The sequence below is a fragment of the Copadichromis virginalis genome, linkage group LG23 (assembly GCF_057382275.1).
Source record: "Copadichromis virginalis isolate Kocher_CV1m ecotype Utaka linkage group LG23, C_Virginalis_male_GT1.1, whole genome shotgun sequence".
Taxonomy (NCBI): domain Eukaryota; kingdom Metazoa; phylum Chordata; class Actinopteri; order Cichliformes; family Cichlidae; genus Copadichromis; species Copadichromis virginalis.
Window position 1 is genome coordinate 23858518 of NC_140639.1, and position 23440 is coordinate 23881957.

The window sequence follows — 23440 nt, forward strand, 5'->3', positions numbered from 1 at the left end:
TCAAGCTTAAACGTGCTGCTGTTGTTCAGCCGCTGGTTTCCTCTTTCTGGCACGAAGTGGGCCAAAAACAAACAAGAGAGACGGAGTCACGACAGAAAAGCCGATCAGCTGATCATTAAGCAGTTTCACGATTGAAGTAGCAGCAAGAAGAGGCAGTCGCTCCATATATCAGTTGTTAAGCTTAATGCTGGAATGCTTTATAAACATTCAGAGATGAACTTACACACTTGCTTTACTTCTCTCGGGGATCACTTCCTCAGAGATGAAATGCCGGTTTGGTAGCGAGGCTACAAATATTCAACCAGACCACGGACAGGTCTCGCATGCCATAGCCGCTCTATCACGCGATCACTGCTCCGACGTGCTAAGGTTATGGGCCGAGTTATGCCATGTCGCAAGTTTTGTGAAGTGCTTTTTTGATATTTAATGGATCGGATTACATTTTTTTTATTTCTCTCCAATATCCGATCCAGTAATTTAGGTCAGTATCGGACCGATACCGATACCTAATATCGGATCGGTCCATCTCTACTACCAACGAGTTAAAATGGCCCATTTGCAGCATTTATGCACCTATGACTCCTTATAAAAGCTTCGTATCATTTTAATTTGGTGGCAAAAACATCTAATTTATATCCACAGCAGTTGAATTATGCATGCAACTTATGATGTCTAAATGCTGCTTTGCAACTATCTAACAACACACTAAAATCACAGACCAAACAATACTCCAGCATGCATTTAACTAGTATATATGATGTATGGAAAAAAGGAAGGCAACCTACTTGTACAAAGTATGTAAGGCTCTCTTCTTAAAGGAATGCTAAGACTAGTTGCTATTAGCTGATTTTGATTTGTCCTTATGGATATAAATGATTTTTGTGCCATTTAGAGCGTAACAAATGCTGTGTTTTATAGTAAATGTTGGATCATTAAAACCTTCCAGTATTGATATATGTTCCAATTCTCTTTATGTATATCCACTGTAATCCATGAAACCTCCAGCTGAGCAAACAAACCCGGTCCCTGATTGTTCTTATCTATAGCACATCATCACATTGCCTAGCAACCTCCGACCAGCAAGCTAAAATGGCCCATTTGTAGTATGCAACTAAAACTCCTTATAAAAGCATTGTATCATTTTAATTTCAGGACTGTGCGCTCTCATATATATCCACAGGAGTTGGATTATGCATGGTATATACTAATGTCTTTGTTGCCTAACAACCACCAAGCAACAAACTAAAATCCCAAACAATGCTGTAACATTTTTAAAAAAGGGCAACCAGCAAAGTACTCCATAACTAAATTTGATGAGACATTGACAACTCGTCGAGTACATCAGATCTGGATGCTAATTTCTTTTGTGCTTTTATTTTCTTGATTTAGGAAATTTGAAGTCTTAAGAATCAAATGTTGTTGTCAATTCTGTGGGGAGTTGTAGAGAAATACCGATGGAGTTTGTTGTCCAACTGATGTAGAACAAAGCACCAGGATTAGAGTTTCTTCTATTTTGGTAGTTTTTCACTGAAACGCTACAAATGTTTGTGCAGCACACATACTCCTCCACAAATAGCCGGTTTCTGGGCTGACTGAAGGTGGTTGGAAGGTTTTATCATGTTGCCCAATCCTATTAGGAACTTAATGTGAAGACGCTGCTTGATTCCACACAACTATCAGCTGTGCTGCTGCTCTGCTACATGTGCTGCAGGCAGCCCGGATGGAGTCAGAGCTGCTCTGCTGGACAAACTGTGACGATTTCTAAATGATCCCAAACGTCTTTTACCACATTACACAATTATAAGACCATTTAAGCCACTGTCACACAGCACGAAAGTTTAAATTTTTCTCTTTTAGCAGTTGGAGAATGCAGTTGGTCACCATCCATTTTATAATAGAGGCAGATCCACATATTGTTATTTTATATTACATGCTTGTCTTTAACTTACAGTGCAACACAGTTCAGTGGCTGTGGGTTGCACAAAAGGAGTCAGAAATTCCACGTAGATCAACATAAAGATGTCAAACTGTTTGTCATATTTTTTTTTTTAAAACAAGGCCCAATAACACCAGTGAGCGAAAGTCTGTTCTGGTCAAATTAGTTTTGATTTAGTAAAAGCATATGTATTTCCTTTAATCTTAGCAATAATCTGATTGATATTTCTTAATTTCATCTGTCATCTGTCCACTTACAGCTTCAGTTTTGCCCCCATAATGTCACCATTTCAATGATATTTACAAGAAAGTGTCAAAGCAGGAAATTGAATATTGCATCCAGTCTTACATGGTACTATATAAACTGTATAAATCAGGTCAAAGCTGGCACTTGTGCCTTTTTCAGGCTGTGCAGTGTGCAGACTGAGATTTTTTTTGCCCTGAGCATTGCCTAGGAGAAGTGATGTCCTGCAGGCGAGCGATTCCTCGTGGGTTTAACACTTCTCTTCTCCTCCTTGCTGTCCTGTTCCCAGGGGGAGGACATGTGCGTATCGACAATGTGAAGCTGGACTTCAAAGAGAAGGCCCACGCCAAGGTCAACTCTCTGGAGAACACCAGCCACACTCCTGGAGGCGGGAACATAATGGTAAAAGGAAGCCTCTTTTTATACCAAATGTCACTGTCAGTTCACGTTAAAAAGGAAAAAGAGCGCTGACCTAAACCGTCTTCCCCTGCTCACCAGATCGAGAGCCACAAGCTGAATTTCCGGGATTCAGCCAAAGCTCGGGTGGACCATGGTGCGGAAATCATCGTCACCCACTCCCCTGGCATCGAGACGGGAGGCACCTCTCCTCGCCTGTCTTCCTCCGGCAGCATCAACCTCCTGGAGTCGCCCCAGCTCTCCACGCTGGCCCAGGATGTCACCGCTGCCCTGGCCAAGCAGGGCTTATGAGCCAGCTGCCTCTGCTTAAGAAAAATACAAATCCACACCATCACCCCTCCTTTTCCCATCGTTCCCATCACAAGCTTCCAGTGTTTAACGTAACCCCCACAGTTGTAGCTGGTTGACCGTCTCATCCAATCAACGATCCCTCCGGCCCTTCCAAGCGGGATTTAAAAAAACTGAATTCTTCATAAATCTTCATCGACACTCCCCGTCTGTCGGTCTGCTTTTTATCCTCTCATTCACTCAAACGTGGACTTTTCTGTTTTAGATAAGCTGAATGCCAAGGTTCAAGTGGTTCAAGAAGGTGGTTTTACGATTGTACAGGATTTTTCTTTGGTCCTTTTTCTGTTCATCTTTACTTCTTTTTCTTTGGTGCGTTGAAAAACACCAACACATTCCCACTCGCACGGGGCTAAAAATTTCAAGTTGGACCGTGACGTCCATTCAGAATTTATACGGTACTGAATGCAAGATATAGCTACTAGACAGTAGGTGCTAGTCTTAAAGATAAGCGAGAGACTTAACTGACCTGCAAAAGAATGGCTGATGAGCATGTCTGCAAAAAAACAACATAAAAAAGAAAAGTGTGTGACATGAACTTTTCTTTGTTGCGTTTGTTGGATTTCCTGAATTGTGCTGAATTGTTGGACAAACTTGTGTTCTCTTGTTTTCTTTTTATATATAAATATATAAAAAATATATGTCACTGTAGTTGGAAGTATTTACAGTTTTGTACGTTCCCTGTGGCTGCTCTGGCTTATTAGCATTTAAATGTGGATAACCATTGCAGCTCTGTCGAGTCGGGCGCTAAAAGGCTAGCTTTCCAATAGATTTTTGTGTTTTAGTTTCTTCTCTCGTCAGCCGTCGGGCTGCGCCGCCCCTTCCACCCTCTCTTCTTTTTATTTTCTGGTTTTACATTAGCGCTGTGGTTTTTATTAGGCTACAACAATGCTGTTATGCTGGCATGGTAAATAAATGATAAATAAATTAGATCTATTTGGAGCGATCTTCGACTTTTCTGTGTGGGTGTAAAATGGCCCGGGTGCATTCTAGCACACGGGCCCCTGTGACCTTGCTCCTTTTGCAAAGACTGGGTTGTGTAGTGTATTTGAGTGGGTAAAAGCCCCGAATTTTGTTTTAAAAAGTGTTAAGTGTGAAGCTTTATATGAAAACATTCCATTTGAAAGAAGTTTTTGAACGTTTGCAGAGATAAAGAAGGTAAAGAATGGGAATAATACCCCACAAACCTGCAGCTTTTAGAAGTTTTTTTTTTAAAAAGAATAAAAAAATGTTCTAGCATATTCTCTGCTCACCATTATGAGACCCCCCCCCCCACCTCCCCTCCTGATGTCACCTACCCTTCCAGTGTTTTTCTGTGCTTCCTATATCCCTCCCCCTCTTTGCCTGTGTATGTGTATTTAAAAAAAAAAGATTTAAAAAAATTGTAGATGTGTGCACACTTTCCGGTGTTTGAGACGTACTGATGACAAAATGCTCCTACAGGATGATGGCAACAACAAAAATAAAGAAATAAAAGAAATAAAAAAACTGGTTCATTCTAGTCTTGTGGATCAATTCTTTGAAAATACTCGTCTTTTTGTGAAAAACACGTCAACCTGCATGTGTGGCGTGCCTGTTTGGTTATCATCAGCACGTGTTTTGAAGGCTAAACAAAAATGTCATTATTATTCATTAAACAGGAGGCATTGCTGGCTTTACTGTAGTCATTTGAAGTTTGTATATTTGACAGACAAACGCTTTAAAACCTGTTATAATTTTCTATAGTTCTGCATAAAGTTGGTAATGGCGGGTAAAACATAAGGCATGGGGGCCAGAATCGACCCAACAAACATCGGCCCTGTGGACAGCTTTGGGAAATGTGAAGGAGAGGATAAACTTTGGAATTTTGACTATATTTTCACAGATTTTGTAGCTTTTCTTTCTGTTTAAACACCTCCACAGTTGTTCATACTGTGCCAAAGAACAACAAAGTAATTAAGTGATAGATAAACAATTAAATAACAGCAACCTTTCCCTTTTTTCATTACTACACACATTTTTTTTTTAACTTAATGAGTTTGTTAGTTTGGCAAAACAGTGATTTAAAAACAGACATTTTTCGTGAATTAACAAAAACATTCAGTTTTATTATTACATGAATTTTTTCTGTAATTTTAAACATTAATATGTTTTAGTTTATGCTCAACGAAGCGCGATGACATATTTCTTTAGCTTACTAGAGAAGCATTTCTTTTCTGGGCTCTAATGAAAGTTATAGTGGGATAAATGCAATTTTTGCAGACTTGCTTCTGTACACCACTGCAGCTTTTAATTCAAGAGGGTTAACAAAAATGTATGTATGAGTTAAGAATTACAGTCATTTTTGTACACTATCCCATTTGCAGAAGCTCTAAATCAATTAGACAATTGACTGACAGGCAGTTTGATGGCCAGATTAGGCCTGTTCCCTTCTTCCATGACAAATGAAGCAGATAAAATATCTGAAGTTGATTCCAGTCCAATTTCATAGCTTCTTACTTAAAGCGTGGAAGTACTGACCTTACTTTGAGTTTGATTCCATAAAAAGTGACAAAAACATTAGTGTCCGCTGTTCACTGCGTGGGAAGAAAACTTCTTTTTACAGCGAAAAAAACCCTTAACTTCTGAGCAAGCACTGAGTGCACTACGACATAATGGGAAATTCACAGAGACACTCGCGGATTCTTCCACTGACCGCCGCGGCACACCTGCACCAGGGCAAACCTCCGCCTGCTATACAGGTGAAAGTAGAGCAACAGGATCGCTGAGTCTTTAATTTTATTTTATTTTTCTGCTGTGTTTCACTTGCATTTATTTGAAAGACTGAGTGTAAACACAAAAAATATTTTATTTTATGTGCTGGAATGTGCAGAAAATAGGTTTAAATGTTAAACAAATTTCTTCCAGTCAGAGAATGTTGCATATAATTTAATTTTTGCTTGATGCATAAAGTTAAAAGATTAAAACTAGTAAAACGAGTTTTAAAGAGACTTTTCCATTTGATTACATTTTGTATGTATGTATGCAGAGAAAGTAGAATTGAGCTGAAAGATCTTTTGCTTTATCACCTGTTCAGGTTGTAAATCATGTTTTTAAAAAGTAATTAAGTAACTAAGTAATTAATTACTTTTGAAAATAATTAATCATTAAAGTAACACGATTATTTTTGGGGGGAAGTAATCAGTAAGTAACTTGACCAACACTGGTTATGGGTATGTATGACTGCCAGTGGAACTACTGTAGATCACTGGTGTTTACTGGTGATGTCTCTGCTGACAGAAGGAGCAGAAGGAGCGGGAACGGACTTCCCAGTCCGTTCCCGACCCTTCTACCCCTGTCCCTAGTTCTGCTGTCTTTGACAGGTTCGAGCCAGTTTCCATGCTCTGCCTGCAGGAGTTGGTTGCTCACATGAAGCCCTCAGGTTCCCCTTATGATGCTCTCCCTCCTCGATTTTTCAAAGAGGTTTTTCTCACTATAGCATCAGCTGTACAATCCATTGTAAATAGTAGTCTGTCCTCTGGTGTTGTACCTGTCAATCTCAAACATGCAGTGATTCAGCCTCTACTCAAAAAACCTGCTCTTGATCCTGATATTATTGCGAATTACAGACCTATTTCCAAACTGCCTTTTATCTCAAAGATTCTTGAAAAGGTAGTTTACAAGCAATTAATGTCCTTCCTAGAAGAACACGGTATTTTAGAAGTTTTCCAATCTGGTTTTAAAGCTTTACATAGTACTGAATCTGCCCTTTTACGAGTTTTTAATGATGTGTTTTTGGCAAATGACTCAGGTGACTGTGTTATTATTGTGCTGTTAGATTTAACTGCTGCTTTTGATACAGTGGATCATAATATTTTAATTTCCCGTTTAGAGCAGTTGGTGGGTATGCGGAGTACCGCACTGCAGTGGCTCAGATCCTATTTGGCAGAGCGAACTTTCTCTGTGAAACTAGGGGAGTTTGTATCCTCTACTGCTTCTCTTCAATGTGGGGTTCCACAGGGTTCAGTTTTAGGCCCGCTTCTTTTCTCTCTATATCTCCTACCCCTTGGGTCTATTTTCAGGAAACATGGGATTTCTTTCCACTGCTACGCCGATGACTCCCAGATTTATTTCCCACTTAAAAAGATAAATGGCTTCTCAGTAGACCCGCTGCTCAGATGCCTTGATGAAATAAGGACTTGGATGGCTTTGAACTTTTTACATTTTAATGAACAGAAAACAGAAGTGATGGTTTTTGGTGGTGCTTCTGAGGCCACTATTATAGATCTTGGTTCACTGGCACAGTATGTTAAACCAGTCATCACTAATCTGGGAGTTAAAATAGAGGCAAATCTTAAACTTGAAAGCCAGGTCAGAGCTGTTGTAAGATCTAGCTTTTTTCATTTGAGGGAATTAGCCAAAATAAAGCCTATCTTATCGAAACAGCATTTTCAGACAGTAATCCATGCCTTTGTTACTTCTAGGCTGGATTATTGTAACGCACTTTATTTTGGGGTTAGTGATGCGTCCATTAGGCGCCTGCAGGTTGTGCAAAATGCTGCAGCACGTCTTTTAACTGGAACAAAAAAGTTTGAGCACATTACCCCTATTTTAATTTCACTCCACTGGCTACCTGTACATTTTAGGATTGTTTTTAAAATTCTCTTATTTGCTTTTAAATCTCTTAATGGCCTGGCCCCCCCCTACCTCTCGGAGCTACTACAACCATATACACCTGCCCGTTCCCTTAGGTCCGCCAATCAGCAGCTCCTTAAGGTACCGAAAACTAAGTATAAATTTAAAGGTGATCGTGCTTTTGCTGTAGCTGCTCCAAAGTTGTGGAATGATCTGCCCTTGCATGTTAGGCAGGTCTCTTCTCTCTCTGAATTTAAAAGTCTTCTTAAAACATATTTATTCGCTGAAGCCTTTGGCATTGATTAGAGGGGTTGACTCAATTTGTTTTAACATGTTTCAATTTATTGTATCTATTTATTTTATCGTATTTCATTTTAATTTTCTTTACGTATGCTATTAACATGTACAGCACTTTGTGAAACTCTGGTTTTATGTTAAAGTGCTTTAGAAATAAAGTTGGTATGGTATGGTATGAAGTGTGTGGGGCTATCCTCTGCTCAGATTAGCCGAATGCTGCACAACTGATTGACCCAAAGCATCCTGTTTGAGTAACCCAAGAGTTTCTGCAAAGATAGAGATTTTTTTAGTGGCCAAGTCAGTCACCTGAGGACTTAATATAAAAATGGCTGTGATTCCTGAACAGTTAAAAATATATATATATATTTGTTAAACCCCTTGAACAAAACCAGGACCAAATCAGCGTCTTTCTCCTGCAAATTATAAACTTCAATACCTAGATGGTGACTAAACTCCAGTTTTCAGAGTAGCATGACCCAGACAGCCCTTCTTGCTGTTGCTAAGCGAGAAGAGGTGCTTATCTTGAATAACTGCTATTAAATAGCGCAATTTATTTAAACGTGGATGGCTGTTCCTGACCACCAACCTAACAGGATTGGCTGGTGGTCACCTTGGCCAATTAGATAAATGCTTCTGAGGAATGTGCAGGGAGGGTCATCCCATAGTAAGAGGTCTCACTTACGCTACTCTGAGAACTGAGGTTACGCACATAACCTAAAGTTTTTCTTCCCTACATGGTTATTGTTCCTTTAATTGATCCTTTTCTGTCTTTTGTAAAGTTTGTAAACCCTGCTGGGTTTTAATGTTTATGGTTTTAGTGTTTGCAGCGTGAGGCACTGTTCAGATGCTGTGACTGTCCATCTGCTGAGAACATTCTGGTCGTTCTTTTTCTTCTTTTACAAGGAAACACCGCATTCAAACAGCACTGCCATGTTAAAACACGGTGCATTGTTCTGGATTTCGTCAACATGTTAGATCCCTGTTCCATGGCCTTATGAGGATATTATTGCGCGGCATGGCCTCTTTAAACAGTGCGAATGTTTCGGGAAGTGACACCTGATTTGATTTTGCTGTGTTTTTATGACTCACAGCTTGGGCTATTATTAAACAACCTGTTGATATTTAAAGGGGTGGATGCACCACGCGGATGCAGCGGTTTCAGTCGCTCCATGTGTTGATTGCGGGGAATCAGAGGAGGAGGAAAAGGCAGAGGGGGAGAACATCTGGCCCAGCTGCACACTGCGTCTTTAAAGCCCCGCTGCTGCTGCTGCTGCTGATAAATTAGCTCTCCGATCAGCTGTCGCTGTCCAGGGAGGGAGGTGCTGATTTCGGAGCGCTCCTTCTTCCTCTCTCCTCCTCCTCCTCCTCCTCTCTCTCTCTATCTCTCCTTTGCCGCCGACCGACCGATCGACACTTGCAGCCATTTTACGCAGGACTAACCCAATCATGTCGTGAAGAGGGAGGGAAAAGCTCGCTGGTCACCTGGGCAGAGCCAGCAGCCGCGCGTCCCGGTGATCGCACACAGGCAGGCGGCCACGCAGGGTCCGGCCAAAATGGTGAAGAGGAAAAGCCTGGATGAAAACGAACCGGAGTGCGGGAAGGGAATACCGTTCCCGATCCAGACCTTCCTGTGGAGGCAGACCAGGTTGGTGACATTGATAACAGGTGTTTGCCGTTGGTGAAAACGAGGCAGGGCTGACGGGGGTTTGTCACCGCGTCACACGTCAACATTATTTGATGAAGTGATTGAGAAACCCCGCCAGTGAGTGTCTGCTCACTGATTTGTGTTAAATGGAGGAAGATGGGGCTGTGGGTACAGATTGTATGATGTCACACCTGTAAAAAAAAGTGGGCCACATAGACAAAATGGGGTGATTTACTAGCCTATAACCTACATTTGTCCTTTTTTTAATCTCTCACAAGCACTCTGTTGATGTCTTTCAGTGCTTTTCTGCGGCCAAAGTTGGGAAAACAGTATGAGGCATCCTGTGTGGTAAGTCATTTCATAATACCATGTGCACGATGAGGGGAAATAATCGCTTCCCTTCCCAGTAATCTGTTTTTACCTTATTGCACCTGCAAATCAAGTGAGCTCTTGATTTTGCATTTAGCAAATTAGTTTTGCCCCCGTGCTTCCTCCCATTACCCTCGAGCTAGACTCATATCCATAATGACGCTTCTCCAGATCCCTTTGGATCCAAACAGAGCTTCCACTGTCTCTCCCACAGGCTTTTGCTCGCTTGGGGCCATGTGGGACATTTAGATAGTCAAAGAAAGAGGCTTAAGTTGCCCGCCTGATGTCTCTCTTCTCCTCTTTTTTCTCTCTCCTTTGGCTGCGTCCCCAGTCCTTTGAGCGAGTGCTGGTGGAGAACAAGCTCCACGGGCTGTCGCCGGCCCTGTCAGAGGCCATCCAGAGCATCTCCCGCTGGGAGCTGGTCCAGGCGGCGCTGCCTCACGTACTCCACTGCACCTCCATCCTGCTGTCTAACAGGAACAAGCTTGGTGAGGACGCTTTAGTCCAATCGAGCTGACAGCTTCATCCAGGTCATACCCAATCGCCAAAACACAAATCTGATTCTCCTTTTAGCTTCTTTCAGAGATCATCGCTTAAAAGGACAGAAAGGCAAATGATAGAATTAATATTTATGAGATTAAAATGGCCTGCACACAACAGGAGAGAAAAGCATCAAATCCTTCCATGTGACTTCCATGTGTCAGACATGAAACATGAATGAGCCACTGTTTGCATTATTATTGAGCAGGATTTGACACTTTCTTTAAGTAGGAGGTGGCAGGCTTTGAACTAAGCTGTTATACGCCTTCAAGTGAAAATCACTGTTGCCACACAGTAAGAGGGTCCTTCATTCAATCCAGGTCAGATCCCTCCTGTTGTGCGGCTTGTTGTCCTTGAGGGTTTCTCCTTTGGGAGCTCAGGTTTCATGCAAGAACATGCTAGATTGGTTCTCCTGTCACTCCACCTTTGACCAAAGCACTAGCTAAGTCCCTGTCAATGCTCTCGCTGCAGTATTTTGGATCAACTGAAGGCTTTTCAGAGAGTTTTTAGGACAGCTTGATAATAAGGAATTACTGTATTCCAGTCTAGAAGTAATGAAATGCATGAACTAGTTTTTTAGCATCACTCTGAGAAAGGGCATTTCTAATTGTAGAGAAATTGCACAAATAGAAGAAAGCAGTCCAACATATTTGTTTAATATGTGAAGTTAAGGACGTATCCTGGTCAAAAAGGACTCAAAGATTCCTCGCTGTGTTATTGGAGGCCTAAGTAGTGCCATCTGGAGTAAGCATCTGGTTAGATATCATATTTCTTAGATTATTAGGGTTGAGGACAATAACCTCAGTTTAAATTTAGAAGCAGGAAATTACAGGTCACCATCAAATATGACCAGTTTGTAGGCATGCAAGATTTTTTGGTAGTGGAAGCTTTCTGGTTTCTCTCTGGAGTCCACTTGCAGGTGACTTTTGGCAGGCCAGCCATGTTTAAGCAGATAAAAAAGTGTCTGTGTGTTTAGTATTTGTCTTTCGGTTACATCACAGGTCACCAGGACAAGTTGGGTGTGGCGGAGACCAAGCTGCTCCACACGCTGCACTGGATGCTGCTGGAGGCCCCACAGGAGTGCAACCATGAGCCCAGCCTGAGCCACGGCTGGTCCAGGGGCAGCAGCAGTAGCGCCTTCCTCCAGCCTGTGGGGAACCAGGGTTCCTCCCCGGGAGCTCCTAGCTCCTGCTCCAGCTCGGGCCTGGGCGGGTTAGGACAACAGCACAGCGGCTCCCTGCTGGAGGAGGATGAGCATACTCGCACCAAACTATTCCAAAAGAGCATGGCAACAGTAGAGCTGTTTGTGTTCCTGTTTGCACCGCTTGTTCATCGGATAAAGGTCTGTAACTGCGGATGCAAATGTGTACGGCCTTGAAATTGATTTTTGTAACAGAGAGCCAGGATGGCACAGGCATTGTGTTAATCTGTGGCGTTAGACTATTTATAATTTTGAGAATTTTGTGATTAATTTCAGCAACCCCTGTGTTGCTTAATTTAGTACTTGCAGTCAGCATCACCCTGTGCCTATTGATCTGTGTGTGCACACAGATGAAAGGGTCAGCTTATATTACTCCTGGGAGTGCACTGTTTCCCAGCTGTGCAGGGAATTACTGTCTTGTCTTGTTAGCATGTTGTAACGGAGGTTTAAGAATCTTAACAACACAAAACATTTAACCAAGACAGAATAATTGTTTCTGGTGTTTACAGGCTGTTTTGAGGAAAGAAATGTGTAAATATGTTGCCTTTTTCCAGGAGTCAGACTTGACCTTCAGACTGGCTAGTGGTCTGGTAATATGGCAGCCAATGTGGGAGCACCGCCTGCCTGACATCCCTGCTTTTACTGCCCTCATCAAACCTGTCAGAAACATTGTTACAGGTGAAGAAATTCCCACTTTTTAAAGAAATTCCTACTATCTTTGAGAAATCGCCGCTATCTTTAAGGGCTATATATATAATATATAGAGTATATAAAGTGGTTCTTAATCGTATTCCTAATATATAACCCATGCATCTGTGTCAGATATTCCTCCTTAACATCTTTCATGTTTAAGATGTTCAGCTGAACTAATTTTAACCTAAATCTGGGATACTTTTAGTTTACCGTGTCCCAATTATAGTTAGTTAACCATAAATAAGCTTATAATTTCAACCTTTTATCTACTGCCCTAAGCTAATACTCTATTTAACAGCAATTTAATATATAGAATTATGTTTGCTGGTGTTATATTTTTGTAGTTGGCTAATTTAAACAATTTTTTTCTAATTAAAGTTTTTTATTATTTTAAACAATTAAGAAAACCATAACATAATAACCCAAAACAACAAAAAACACACTCAGTGAAGAAAACAAATAAATACATAAATAAATTAAATAAATAAATAAACTGTTGCACACACAGTTAATTCTTAATTGAAGAAAGAAAGAAAGAAAAAGAATTAATTTAAACTATTTAAATGTTTGTTTGTTTTTTGCTATTTAAAACTGTTAATACACAAAGTTAGCTAACAGTTTTCTTCCGGCAACGTAGCAGCTAAATCACTGGTGTTCATTTCATAGCTTTAGCTAGCTGCTGTAATACAGCTTTTTATCTGTTACATTAGGCTAACAGTGTTATTTGCACAGTCACCTAACAATTTCATCTCTTTAGTTATATATACTTTTATATTTCAACTGTTAATCTAAACAGTTAGCTAACAGCTTTGGCAATTTGGTCATTCGTACCTTTTTGCTATTTCAACTGCTAATACACCAAGTTAGCTAACAGTTTTGACTAGTTATCCAGCATTTCAATCACAATAAGATGGAGTCAATCTGCTGTCAGTTTGTGATTGACGGGGTTAAGCTTGGTAGTTACATGCATTTTGTTTGTGATTAACTGTGATAAATCTGTAAAAATTGCAAATCCTTTGCAATCTACATACAAAGAAATTCACACTAACAAATTCCATGAGGAACCTCACAGATTTACTGCTCTACTATCAAAGTAATGTAACAATGCCGCCCCAAAAAATCTTTACAAAAAACAAATAGAGTGTCACAGACGAGTTACGGTTATTGGCGCAGACTGACTTAGATTGATTATATTGTGTTTGCAATCCTTCTGCATTTATAAATTAGGCGGCAATAATTGCAATCGAACAGCAAAAACCTTCAATGCAATCACCAGCCAACCAGACCCTCCTATTTTTGGTGTGAAAGAACCACAATCCATAACGTTAGCTAACATATTTAGTCATAGGACACTCAGTTCTATAAATAGTGAAACGAATCATTCCAGGTGTCTGCTGCCTACTGCAGAAGAACCCTCTGGGGTACTTGTACCCCTGGTTGGGAATTAGTGTGTTAAGAGATAATCTATTTTTATTTGCTCAGAATTAACACATGTATACTGTTATGCCTGTCTAAACAGCAAAGAGGAACTCCCCAGTCAACAACCAGTGCAGCCCCTGTGGATCAGGCAACCCGGGTCCCACGGTGAGCTAACGTTTTCAGCCCATATCTTGTCAGATTCTGCTTCCCATGTTGATTGAATGTGCTCGGGCAAGAGTCTGAGGCTTCTTCCCCTCCCCTTTTCCAATGTTCCCCCTGGGGCTGGCTGTTAATATTCATTAGCACGGTGAGCCGGGGTCATGACAGAAACCACACTCCAACCTCAGAGCCTTTAATTATCAGGAACTGTCTGCCTGTCTGTCTTCCTGATATCCATCTCTATCTCTCTTCCTACCCACAGGGCTTCCAGGTGGTTTGCGAAGCCACCCAATCAGATTCCTCCTCCCCGTCAGTCGGGGAGCAGAGTTGTCGTCGTGGTAACTCAGTGGAAAAAGGTGGCCCTTCCCAACAGCAACCCCCACCGGTCAAAGGCCCTTCCAAGAAAAAGTGAGCATGTGTTATTCAGTTTCCCCTCAAGAAGCAGTGAAACGTGTTGAAGCATCAATTTTAACTTACCAAACAAATGGATAATTGTATTAATAGAGACCCACAGAGGAAATCACACAAGCATTATTTTTGATTTATAAACGATCAATATTGGAGGCGCTGCTTTCATAAAACCTCTCGGAAATGACTAATTTTTCCACGCTTTAGCCAGTTGAGGGTTGAAGCAGTGCAGACATGACCTGCACTGACACGGAGCTGGTGCCATCGTCTTGTTGATGGCTAAACACCGAGCCCCGCAGCAGCGTCTGTCAAACCCACTGCACCACACGCCTCGCTCTGGTAGCTTGCGATGAGCTAGGGTACATGAATAGATCCACTTCCCCCCTGTGTAATATGTTGCTTCAAGCAGTACTGTCTCGTCCCTCACGCACACAACCACAGCTCTTTTCCTGTTGTGCATCAGCAAACCCATGTGACATTTTGCCCACATATCCAGGGTAATTACGCTGAAGTAATGTGCTACATGTCTAATGCTGGCATAGTCCCTGGCCTGGCTTGATTTGGTGTGCCCACTTCCAGGCCAAGGCTCAGTCTCTCTCAAGCTCTCTTTGGCAAAGGCAGGGCAAAAAATAAAAAATAAAAAGTTTACAATTACACCAAATCTGACCAGCAAAGAAGTTCCTCACTGGCAGGTTTATTTCCATCCTAAGCCCTCCGCTGCTCATCTTAGCTCATTCTGACAACCAAGCATGTCACTCCGACGCTTTTTCGCAATCCTTCTGACAGCCGGCAGCTGACTGAAAATCAAAACAAGCCCGGAAACCAACCCCCTCGCCTCCTAAAAACACCCCCGAGCCAATTATATCCTCACACATCCTTGCACCACAGGGTTTGAGCAGTGGTTACATGGTAATGCAGGAGATGGAGGATCTATCCCTCCTCTTTCCCTGCTTAACAAAGACAAATTAATTGCTTTCTTCATGCGTGCAGTGGGATTTTCAGGCTGACTGCGGGATTGAGGAGGACAGTGAGCTGAATGTAAATCAGACATGCAGCAAGGGAGAGTTTTGACGCTCTCCTGATCAAAAATACCCCCCGCCTCCCCCACCTACCCCACCAGACTCCAGGTCTCTGAGGGACGGTTTACATTTACATCTGCCAGTCACCAGGCTGTTCGTGCACCTCTGCGCTGCACCGCACTGATAAAATAATTTCCGGCACCGGGTGCTGCAAGTAATGCAGCTTACTCAACCACCGCAATCCGCGCAGCACTGCTGATGCTGAGGCAGTTTCCATGGCAACCGCTGGCTGCTGCATCCTCTCCTACCGCATGGAGTCGGAGGACCGGGGTGGCTGTCGTCACGCGGTCTCTGTGGCAACCTGACACAATAGCAGTAGGGAGAGTGAGTGTGTATGTGTGAGTGTGTCGGCTAGACGGTGAAACATGATACAGCCTGCCTTCGCCGCCCGCTCTCAAAGTGATTCATGTACATATCGACCAGCACTTCCTGCTCCATTTATTACAGCGGCTGGGATTAAATGGCCTGCTACGTCTGCCTCTCCTACAGTATCAATATGTTTCTTCACAGTTTGTGGTAACTCCTTTGCAGCTCGCCAACTGCTGACCTTCATTCCTGCTTATTTATAGTGGACTCACGTAGGCTGGAGCTCCCTCCCTCCCTCTCTGCTCCTCTTCCAATGATGCTGAAGGGGGGCTCTGTCCTTGTTTATCATCCTCCTTTGATGCATTGTTAATGAAGCAATGTGGCAGGAGTTGATCACAGTCTAATATAACACAAAAGGTTGTGATGTAGTGTAATTATATATGTAGTTACGGCTTTTGGCATTGCTATCATGATATTCAGTTTAGCTACTTAGGGATAGTTTACTGTAAAGTGCCTTTTAATTCAGTTCAGTTTTATTCATATAGAGCAGGGGTCCCCAATCCCAGTCCACAAGGGCCAGTGTCCCTGCAGGTTTTACATCTCACCCTGGGTCAACACACCTGAATCACATGATTAGTTCATTACCAGGCCTCTGGAGAACTTTAAGACATGTTGAGGAGGTCATTTAGCCATTTAAATCAGCTGTGATGGATCAGGGACACATCTAAAACCTGCAGGGACACCGGCCCTCGTGGACTGGGATTGGGGACCCCTGATATAGAGCAACAGTTGCCTCAATGCGCTTTTTATTGTAAGGTAAAAGCAGAGAAAACCCCAACAGTCATATGACCCTATGAGCAAGCACTTTGGCGACAGTAGGAAGGAAAAACTCCCTTTTAACAGGAAGAAACCTCCAGCAGAACCAGGCTCAGGAGGGCGCGGCCATCTTCCGGTTGGGGGTGACGCGACATGCTGTGGAAGAGAGCCAGAGATGAATAATAACTAATACTTAAATGCTGAGATGTGTATGAGCACATATGTGAAAAGGTGACTTTAACTGCATGTGTCTGTTCATTCTACAGTCCGTGTTCTATTCCATATCTGCTACTTTTATCCACTTGTGTTGAGATTTCTCACCTGATGTCTTGCACACATTGCCTAGGAGTTGTCCCCCATATTGGATGTGATACAACCAAAGTCAGTGGTGGTTGTTCTTGGAGGGGTTTTTGCTCCTGCTGGGTGAAACTGCTGCAAAGAAGCTCCTGCACCATAATCCTCCTAGTGATTGCTTTGGTCGCTAGTAATGCGCCATGATTTCCTATAGTTTTTCTTATGTTGTCATCAGCCTGCTAGGCAGCTGGGCAGAGTGGACACCCAAGTTTGTGAATGCAGTGACTCGAGAAGGAGGCAATGTAGAATCTTGAAATTGATACCTTCAGGCACTAAAAATCAAGCTTAAATTTCAGCTACTTTCAGTGACCTTTATGTTTTTCTGAGAACAAGAAGATCCCGTTGAGATTAAAAACCTCTTTTTCAAGGGAGACCTGGCCAAGATAGGCAGCAGCAAGTGTCCCACAGTTACAGAAATTACTCAATTAAACACAGGCAGCAACAACACACATGCAAAAATAAATGAAAAAATTAAATTAAATTCAAATAAAAATAAAAAAATCAGTTGAAATGACAATCAATCTAATTGAAACAGTTGCATGTTATGGACTTGGCCTTAAGGATTCGTAGTTTAGATTTAAAAGCACTTAATAAAATGAATTCAGTCATTTTCCATTCGTTCTGCAGTTTGTTCCAAGCCGAGGATGCTAAGTGGACAAAAGCTCTTTTACCAAATTCAGTTCAGGCAAATGGAACAGAAAGCAACAAGTAACCATGCAGACGAAGAGAATACTGACCAGCATGTTTCATTGTAAGCAGGGAACATATATAAGAAGGTAGCAACCCAAGTATTGCTTTATATATAAAACTATATAGATGAAAGTTCCTCCGACTTGCCAAAGCAGGCCATCCTACCTGAGAGTATAACTTACAGGGTGAGTCTGAAATTTGCGGTTAGTGATGAACCTCAGAGAAGCATGATACACAGTATCAACCATTCAAAGACATTGAGCAGAAGTATTCATACAGTGGGGCAAAAAAGTATTTAGTCAGCCACCGATTGTGCAAGTTCTCCCACTTAAAATGATGACAGAGGTCAGTAATTTGCACCAGAGGTACACTTCAACTGTGAGAGACAGAATGTGAAAAAAAATATCCATGAATCCACATGGTAGGATTTGTAAAGAATTTATTCGTAAATCAGGGTGGAAAATAAGTATTTGGTCACCTTAAACAAGGAAAATCTCTGGCTCTCACAGACCTGTAACGTCTTCTGTAAGAAGCTTTTCTGTCCCCCACTCGTTACCTGTATGAATGGCACCTGTTTGAACTCATCATCTGTATAAAAGACACCTGTCCACAGCCTCAAACAGTCAGACTCCAAACGCCGCCATGGCCAAGACCAAAGAGCTTTCGAAGGACACCAGGAAAAGTATTGTAGACCTGCACCAGACTGGGAAGAGTGAATCTACAATAGGCAAGCAGCTTGGTGTGAAAAAATCAACTGTGGGAGCAATCATCAGAAAATGGAAGACATACAAGACCACTGATAATCTCCCTCGATCTGGGGCTCCACGCAAGATCTCATCCCGTGGGGTCAAAATGATCATGAGAACGGTGAGCAAAGATCCCAGAACCACACGGGGGGACCTGGTGAATGACCTGCAGAGAGCTGGGACCAAAGTAACAAAGGTCACCATCAGTAACACACTACAACGGCAGGGAATCAAATCCCGCAGTGCCAGACGTGTTCCGCTGCTGAAGCCAGTGCATGTCCAGGCCCGTCTGAAGTTTGCCAGAGAGCACATGGATGATACAGCAGAGGATTGGGAGAATGTCATGTGGTCAGATGAAACCAAAGTAGAACTTTTTGGTATAAACTCAACTCGTCGTGTTTGGAGGAAGAAGAATACTGAGTTGCATCCCAAGAACACCATACCTACTGTGAAGCATGGGGGTGGAAACATCATGCTATGGGGCTGTTTTTCTGCCAAGGGGACAGGACGACTGATCCGTGTTAAGGACAGAATGGATGGGGCCATGTATCGTGAGATTTTGAGCCAAAACCTCCTTCCATCAGTGAGAACTTTGAAGATGAAATGAGGCTGGGTCTTCCAACATGACAATGATCCAAAACACACCGCCCGGGCAACAAAGGAGTGGCTCCGTAAGAAGCATTTGAAAGTCCTGGAGTGGCCTAGCCAGTCTCCAGACCTCAACCCCATAGAAAATCTGTGGCGGGAGTTGAAAGTCTGTGTTGCTCGGCGACAGCCCCAAAACATCACTGCTCTCGAGAAGATCTGCACGGAGGAATGGGCCAAAATACCAGCTACTGTGTGTGCAAACCTGGGGCCTGTTCTTCGTACTGCGCTAAGTAAGTTAGCTGGATTAGATTGTTGACGATTTCGCGTGATCCCGGATCGTTCGGTTCCCCGAAGCTCATCCGGGACTTGCTGTCATAGCAACAGAGCCGTAAGCGTAAACCTGCTCGGGAGCAGGTTTACTTTATGTAAACAGGATTAGATCGCGGCCACGCAGGTATGTCCGCTTCATTTATACGAAAGCAACAGCGATATTTTACCACTGTTTCACCATAAATAAATAACATCAATGTAACTAAAGATAATGCAGCACTTGATCCTTTTATTGATGTCACACAGATACATACAGGTCATTTCCTAAAAAAGGGAAATGAACTATTAACATTCTATTACATGTATGTGATTATTACAGATGTAATTCATATTTCAGAGTAGTAATTGTAAATTACTTCGTGTAATCAAGATGAGAGACCACGGCTATAAAAGCGAAGGTGGATTTGGGAAGCCTGTCGCAGCCATGTCCTGTCCGTATACGCGAGCCACCCATTGCGGAAGGTGCAAGATTGATAAGGAGAGTCCTCAGAATTCAGCGTATATTGCGGGACAGACAGGATCCTTTAGCTCAGCGCGACAGTGTGCTCATAGAGAGATATCGATATTCCCGTGAGGGTATTATTTACTTAACCAACTTGTTGACGAGGGGGTGCAGGACCACCACCTGTCTTTTTTTCCTCTGCCCTTTTCTTGGTTGCTGTTATGAACAAACTAACAGAGTATTACAGGCCAGTATTACCTTGCCAAGAGACGAAAAGCAATCTAAGTGATAAATATTACCATTCTGTAGAATACTCCTGTATTCCACTTTTACTTGTTCCCATGTTCTTGTGGGTCCTGTTGTGGCTCTAATGTGAAAGGGGATATAATATAACATATTATAATATAATATAATGCCATATGATATTGGACAATATAGTGTCATATGATAGATCTACCCTACCGCCTACTGGTGTTGGCCAGAGGGGCCGATGGCGCGATATGGCAGCCTGGCTACAACCGTAGCTGCCTCCACCAGTGTGTGAATGTGGGAGTGAATGAATAGTGGTATCGTACAGCGCTTTGGGTGCCTTGGAAAGCGCTATATGAACCCAATCCATTATTATTAGTATTATTATTAAATTACCTACGAGTTTGATTTGTCAGCAACTTTCTGCCAGCCCTCTCTCCTTGCTTCTGCAGCCTTTGCAGTGTTCTCTTGCGTTTTAATTAAACTCTGAAACTCCTGAAATCCCTCACTCATGAGTTCTTGCTCTGCTGCCGGAAAATACCGAGCACGCCCCTTCGACATTTTCGCCGACCAATCAGCGGGTTGCCGATCAATGTTTCTACTATCGATGCGTAGCCCCTTTTACGACACCCAGTGATGTCACATTACTGCGTCCAGCTGTACTAATCGTCAACAGCAGGCGTGTTCGGGGAACCGGATTAGCGAGCTCACGGTTAGCGCGATGGTTTGGTCTTGGATGTGTCATTTGATCTTGGATGTAGTAAGCGACGTACGAAGAACAGGCCCCTGGTAAAGACCTATAGTAAACGTTTGACCTCTGTTATTGCCAACAAAGGTTATGTTACAAAGTATTGAGTTGTATTTTTGTTATTGACCAAATACTTATTTTCCACCCTGATTTACGAATAAATTCTTTACAAATCCTATCATGTGGATTCATGGATTTTTTTTTCACATTCTGTCTCTCACAGTTGAAGTGTACCTCTGGTGCAAATTACTGACCTCTGTCATCATTTTAGGTGGGGGAACTTGCACAATCGGTGGCTGACTAAATACTTTTTTGCCCCACTGTATATACAATATCTCCATAATCCAGCACAGGCAAAAATGTCGCAGCAACAAGCCGCTTCTTTGTACTAAAAGAGAAACACAACTTATTTTGAAAATAAAATCTCAGTTTTAACTTCAGATTTTTCACATGATTCTCTACATGTGGTTTGAAGGTGAGCGAGTCATCAATTAAGATTCCCAGATATTTATGGGTGTGAACCAACTCTATTTTATTACCTTCAAGAGTGGTTACTGATGGGATTGTTTGGGCCCATTTTCTTGATTTAGAAAACAACATGAGCTTTGTTTTGTCTGCGTTGAGAACAAGTTTAAGCTGAAGTAATGTGATGTGAATGTGATAATTCAAGAAGGAAATCACATTTTTGTCAAATTAATGCCATAGGTGCATCTACTAAAAATCTCAATGACTTCAAATTCCAGTGACCTTGACCTCACGTTCAGAGGTCAGTTTTTCTCATCGACTACTAGCTGAGGTGTAGTCCACCGGAAATAGAGAAGGTTCGCCTTCAGAGTAAAGCTTGATTTAGGCTTTTATGGGAAAATCTACATCACACAGTAACTGGAAACTCTGTTTGTTTCAACACTGTAACCTTCCAGCCATTCAAGTCATTATGGTATGTGTCAACCCAGCGTACATTTCTCAGGCGGTGCAGGTCAGCTTATGTAAAAGGTTGCAACATACGGTTAAAATTGGGTTCTGGTTATGGCGTAGGTTATGCTGTAGATCTGATGCAGAAGCATCATTTATGTGAAAATGTTGTGCCTCAGGACTGCAGCTAGCAACAGTCTACTGTGTCCAGTTTGTGTCCCACTGTTTACAGTTTCACTGCAGCTTTGAGAGCAGCTGCACAGTGTTTAGAGACCAGTTCATCATGAAAGTGATGAACTGGTCTTCAACTACAACCTCAGCAGTCTGCTACTGGTTGGTTTGTCAGCCAGTACAACTGGAACTTTATCATGCATTTCTCCAACATGCTGGTTCAGTTGTCCATGAAACAACATATCGATTGAGCTGAAAGTCCTGACAGATCATCTGATTTTATCCTTTTATGACTCCACTGACACCCTTCAAAGTATCGAATCAGCAAATCTCATGTAGGCTGCACAATTTAAGCTGCTACAGACTGCTTACTTTTTGCTGCTGCCTCTGCAAGCTGCTTTGCAACCCAACCCCACGCCTTGCTCCTCCTTTACATGCTTTTTCATCTTCTTCTTTTTTTTTTTTTTTTTACCTCTATCAATGTCATATACCATATATTGTCACCAATGTTCCCTCTAAACCAGGGCTCTAGACTAACTTTTTGCCATGGGCGTACCGGTACGCCTAACTTTAAAAAGTTAGGCGTACCGGCACAAAAGTTAGGTGTACACAAATTTTATAATAATTTATATAATATAATGTGTTTTTCTGGATACACTGTGCTTTTTCAGCATTCAAAGATTGATGACACCGTGTCAGAGCACTGGCATGAATGAATGAATGAATGAATGAATGAATGAATTTCAGAAGGATCAGGCCTTAACTTAACAGAAAAGTTAGCAATAGTTCTTTTCCTATTACAGCTACATCCACGTCTGTCGTGCCTAGGCTGCTCACTAGGGCTGGGTATCATCACTGATTTCTATAATCCATTTGATTCCGGTTTTCAAAGTCCCGATTCAATTCAACTTAGCCTCAGACATTCAGAAATATTATAATTCTGATCATTTATCAGTACTGACTTCTTCAGAATTGTGAACATCACAGCAGATGTATGGGCTCAAAATGTGGTCATAAATATTTTGTACTTGTAAAAAAGATTTGTATGTGTAAAAAAGATTTGTGTGTGCGTAAAAAAGATTTGTATGTGTAAAAAAGATTTGCGTGTACGTAAAAAAGATTTGTGTGTGCGTAAAAAAGATTTGTATGTGTAAAAAGAATTTGTGTGTGCGTAAAAAAGATTTGTATGTGTAAAAAAGATTTGTGTGTGCGTAAAAAAGATTTGTATGTGTAAAAAGAATTTGTGTGTGCGTAAAAAAGATTTGTATGTGTAAAAAAGATTTGTGTGTGCGTAAAAAAGATTTGTGTGTAAAAAAGATTTGTGTGTAAAAAAGATTTGTATGTGTAAAAAGAATTTGTGTGTGCGTAAAAAAGATTTGTATGTGTAAAAAAGATTTGTGTGTGGACTTAGAAAAAAAAACCCTGCAAGTTACAAGTACTGATTTTTGACCCTATTTTTCTTCCCTTCATCTGATTGGTGAATGTCATGTCAATCACAAATGTAACAATCCAATCAGAGAACAGATGGGTTTGGCTGTCGGAGGGGCGCTGTTTTGAACTGCAGGTCCTTGAAGGGTGATACCGTTTGAAGCTGGAGGATCGCTATATAAATATCCGATAGCAGCTAGGTCCCCTAACTTTCAGTAGCTGTTGAAAGGATAAAGTTGTGGTATATCAGTGGTTAGAAATAACATTATTACTTTAGGATTAGTTTAACACAAAGTCAGGGCTGACCCAGGACCAT

The 23440-nt window shown here is 41.9% G+C and overlaps 2 protein-coding genes across 29 annotated transcripts in view; both read left to right on the top strand.

The window, feature by feature from the left end:
• The window catches only part of LOC146680929 (uncharacterized), an 84152-nt gene extending 79710 nt beyond the window's left edge, over nucleotides 1–4442 (top strand). For all 10 annotated transcript variants that reach the window (XM_085450054.1, XM_085450053.1, XM_085450045.1 and 7 more), the window contains 2 exons: nucleotides 2469–2581; nucleotides 2678–4442. In XM_085450054.1, coding sequence (XP_085306180.1) covers nucleotides 2469–2581; nucleotides 2678–2887 — 323 coding nt within the window. In that variant the 3' untranslated portion in view covers nucleotides 2888–4442. The remainder of the gene's footprint in view (nucleotides 1–2468; nucleotides 2582–2677) is intronic.
• A 4565-nt stretch (nucleotides 4443–9007) lies between these two features.
• The window catches only part of unc80 (unc-80 homolog (C. elegans)), a 73404-nt gene continuing 58971 nt past the window's right edge, over nucleotides 9008–23440 (top strand). For 17 of the 19 annotated variants that reach the window (XM_085449607.1, XM_085449609.1, XM_085449610.1 and 14 more), the window contains exons 1-7: nucleotides 9009–9476; nucleotides 9776–9824; nucleotides 10177–10333; nucleotides 11387–11727; nucleotides 12141–12264; nucleotides 13799–13863; nucleotides 14120–14265. In XM_085449607.1, coding sequence (XP_085305733.1) covers nucleotides 9385–9476; nucleotides 9776–9824; nucleotides 10177–10333; nucleotides 11387–11727; nucleotides 12141–12264; nucleotides 13799–13863; nucleotides 14120–14265 — 974 coding nt within the window. In that variant the 5' untranslated portion in view covers nucleotides 9009–9384. Of the gene's footprint in view, nucleotides 9477–9775; nucleotides 9825–10176; nucleotides 10334–11386; nucleotides 11728–12140; nucleotides 12265–13798; nucleotides 13864–14119; nucleotides 14266–23440 lie in introns of all 19 variants that reach the window. The other 2 variants (XM_085449615.1, XM_085449625.1) reach the window with 1 other exon arrangement.